This window comes from Crocodylus porosus, unplaced genomic scaffold (genome assembly GCF_001723895.1).
Source record: "Crocodylus porosus isolate Cpor-Errol unplaced genomic scaffold, CroPor_comp1, whole genome shotgun sequence".
Classification (NCBI taxonomy): Eukaryota; Metazoa; Chordata; order Crocodylia; family Crocodylidae; genus Crocodylus; species Crocodylus porosus.
The window spans coordinates 18,791,552-18,794,914 of NW_017728914.1; the positions used below are offsets into that span (position 1 = coordinate 18,791,552).

Genomic DNA, 3,363 nt, shown 5'->3' on the forward strand with positions numbered 1-3,363 from the left:
TTCTCTTTCAGTTTCCCAAAGTGAGATGCCAGTGTAGCTGCCACAATCACCACCAGTTCAATGGGTATTGGAGCCTTGAGTTTGGATTTGAAGTATTCATTCATCTCTTTGGTTGGGACAAGAATGAGAAGGCACAAGACACTGGTAATGAGGTCACAGATGTTGCTCTTGTGTATATTTTTGAAGATATTTATCCAGGTGGTTATGAGGGAGCCAATGCCATTGCTGCGTGGAATGTCTAGACCTAGGAGATACTTGGCTTGGGAGGTCAGGATTGTGAAGGAGGCACCTGTGACAAACCCGCTGAGCAAGGAATCAGAGAGGTACACTGAGACAAAGCCCACCTGAAAGAAGCCCATTGCAACCTGAAAGAAATCAACCACACGAGAGATTACATCATGAATCTTAGCATGATGGAAATTAGCAGCACAGTTAAATGATGTCACAACTGTATAGCACTTGTACACACTTGGCTCAAATCTAGTGGTTCCTGGTGACATACATATGTACCTTGTCAGGTAGCTGGGGCAACACAAAACCAACATACAGGTTGGGAAACCAGTATGAACATCTAAGAGCTGCACAATTTTATTGAGAGGAAGGCTTGGCACTAGACTGGAGCTCAAGGCATGAGGGTTCAATTGCTGACTCAGCAATAGGTTCCCCAGGAAATCCCAGGACAACTCAGTCGATTCCTGTTTCCTGATTCATGGTTCCTCATCTGTAAAATGGGGATAGCAGTACCTTCTTTGTCTGTCTTGTCTACTTAGATTACAACCAGTTTCAGGACCAGCCCTGTTTTTTACCGTGTGTCTGTACAGTTCCTTGCACAAAGGGAACCTTATGTCTGTTTTGAATTCAAAAAGCAATGTTGATATGAATAACATTTTTAGCAAGTAAGAGTCTATTGGCTAGCAGGCAGTAAAAGATGCCAAGCAAAGCATGGCTAATTACCATTCTATATATAACATCTACATCAGATAAAATAATTTGGTCTATGTAATGCAACTAAATAGACAGATATTTGGCCAAAAATCTACCTGCTGTTCACAAGTCCACAACTCTTACCACCTCAGAAATGCAACCCCCATGTCATATCAAGGGGTTCATATTATGATACAAATAAAACTAGCTGATCTTATCCAGTGATACAAGATGCAACCTCAGGTTTTATATTAAAAAAGGGATTTTCTAGAATACCATGGAAATTCTTCCTTTTTTCCCTCCAATGCAATGTGCTCAGATTTAAAAGCTTTATTGAGAAAAATGTTAAAAGTATAGTTATTACATGGCTGGTAGAGTAGCGGTAACTACAATAATGAAAGAGCTTTTCTTTTGCATGCATGTTTTTTTCTACTATATTGTAAAACCTGAACACAGCATCCCTACATCCCTGTGAAATTTAAATTCAACAATTCAACGTAACACAAGATAATCACAGCATAAAAAAATTAGATTTTAGATTTTTTTTAAAACTATTTCAATTTTACTAATTAGGAATGCATAGGCTTTTTTTTTTATCTTTGTCATGTTCCTTTAATACAGTGTTAAAGTTCTGGCTTTGCAAGGACATGTAGTCAAGTTTTAACCAGGAAACAAGAAGTTTATTTTAAATTTTCTACTATTTTTTATAAAAATAAAGTCAGCTGATTATGGTTAAATGAATGAAAGGTGGTTTAAGCCGATACTGCAAATGCTGCCTAGTGGAGAGTTAGAACTAAGATATAAATGAATGAAAAAAAAATGTTTCAGGCCAGGCTGTGACAGGTGTTGAGCACCTGTTGATATCTAAACAATGGGAATTCTAAAGGTCTTGATTTTGAACATTGCTAAGGGAAATATTGGTGCATAGCAACATATGGACATTGCTGCTATAAAAATTCTGCCAGTCTTCTAAGCTTTTCTCAGAAGACTTCAATAAACAGTGAAACTTTGGCTAAAAGAAGAAAGATTGCTTACCCTATGGTAAGAAGTGGAGTTACTGCAACTGTGTTGGCCATTTACACACCTCACTGAGGTATGGGAGGTGTGTGTTGCTCTACCTGGTCTTGGTACGAAGTTGGAGAGGGGAAGTGCAGATGTGCTATGTGGAGACTGATGGCTATATGTCTCCAAGTTCAAGAATATGAGACACATGTAAGTCCACAGTAGGATGTGCATATGGACAATCGCTTGAAGGACAATTAGAAATATTTCCATAAAAAACATTTTTGCTCCTTCACCTCTTACCTGATAAACTCCAGCTATGAAGGTCAGAGTGGATCCTACCACAATTGCATAGCAACTTTTATCACATAACAGCTGTTGTGATGTCTGGTTCATGGGCAAAGCTGTGCTGTTTATACCAATTACCAAGTCTCTATGAAGGCTACTGTGAATATTTGATTCAAGGTCATATCCAGCTCTCTGCACCTCACGGTCTACCACCTGTCCCACCATCAGGCATAGCACACCAAAAATGCCAACTGAGATGTGACGGGAAGTTCCAAACAGGAAATAAATAATGCTGGCAAAAAATGATGTGTAAAGCCCATAAATAGGTTCCTGGCCAGCCAGTAGGGAATAGGCAATGGACTGTGGCACCAGCAAGATGCCCACAATCAGCCCAGACATTACATCCCCCAGGATGTATTCTTTTAACTTGTATTTGGGGAGCCACTGCAAGACAGGGAAGAAACTGAAAATTAGGTCTTTAGCTTTGGCTGGAGTACAGCTGCAAGTTTTCTTTGCTTTCTTGATTACAAGTGCCTTCACATCAATTTCCTTCTCTTGAGGTTCTAGGAACATCCCTGGGTGAAACCTGAGTTTGTCGTCATCTCCTTCTGCTGATTCAGATGTTGAAAGGATGTGGTTGAGTTCTACTACTGCTGCCATCTTGAAGTCTCCCTACAACAGAAACACAGTTTTTAAACTATTGTTCAGATTAATAATACTGATCTAATTATTTCAGGCAGTTTCAAATTGGAACCATTTCAGTCCCCCTGAACAGCAAGGATTTGCAGTGCTGGCTAAGCCAAGCATAGTGCAAGTGTGCTCTGCAAATTTTCCATACAAACCTGTTTTGAGATGCATCGCTCTGACTATACAATGCCACCTGTTTTTCCAGTCCTTGGCCCAGCTGAAATAGGAACCCTGATGCTGCCCCACTACATTTTGTTTTTGAGATGTGCACAAACTGGAACCAAAAGAGTCTGAAAATACATTGTCACCTCTGATCAATGCAAACATTTGAAGCCAGCTTTCGAATGAAAAGCAGCTCTCTGTTTTGTATCTCTTTGTTACCTCTTTGTGCTTTCTCATCTCTTCCCAAGACAAGAGTCTTTTATTAGTAAATTTTTAAACATAATCTGTTTCCTTTCACTG

General features: G+C 39.5%; 1 protein-coding gene across 1 annotated transcript in view; it reads right to left on the reverse strand.

Moving 5' to 3' along the window:
• The window catches only part of LOC109309847 (sulfate transporter-like), a 4,061-nt gene extending 1,179 nt beyond the window's left edge, over nucleotides 1-2,882 (reverse strand). Inside the window, exons 1-2 of the mRNA XM_019534717.1 lie at nucleotides 2,230-2,882; nucleotides 2-365 (exon numbers count right to left, since the gene is read on the reverse strand). Of these exons, the coding sequence (XP_019390262.1) occupies nucleotides 2-365; nucleotides 2,230-2,874 (1,009 nt within the window). The 5' untranslated portion in view covers nucleotides 2,875-2,882. The remainder of the gene's footprint in view (nucleotide 1; nucleotides 366-2,229) is intronic.
• Nucleotides 2,883-3,363: the final 481 nt, after the last annotated feature.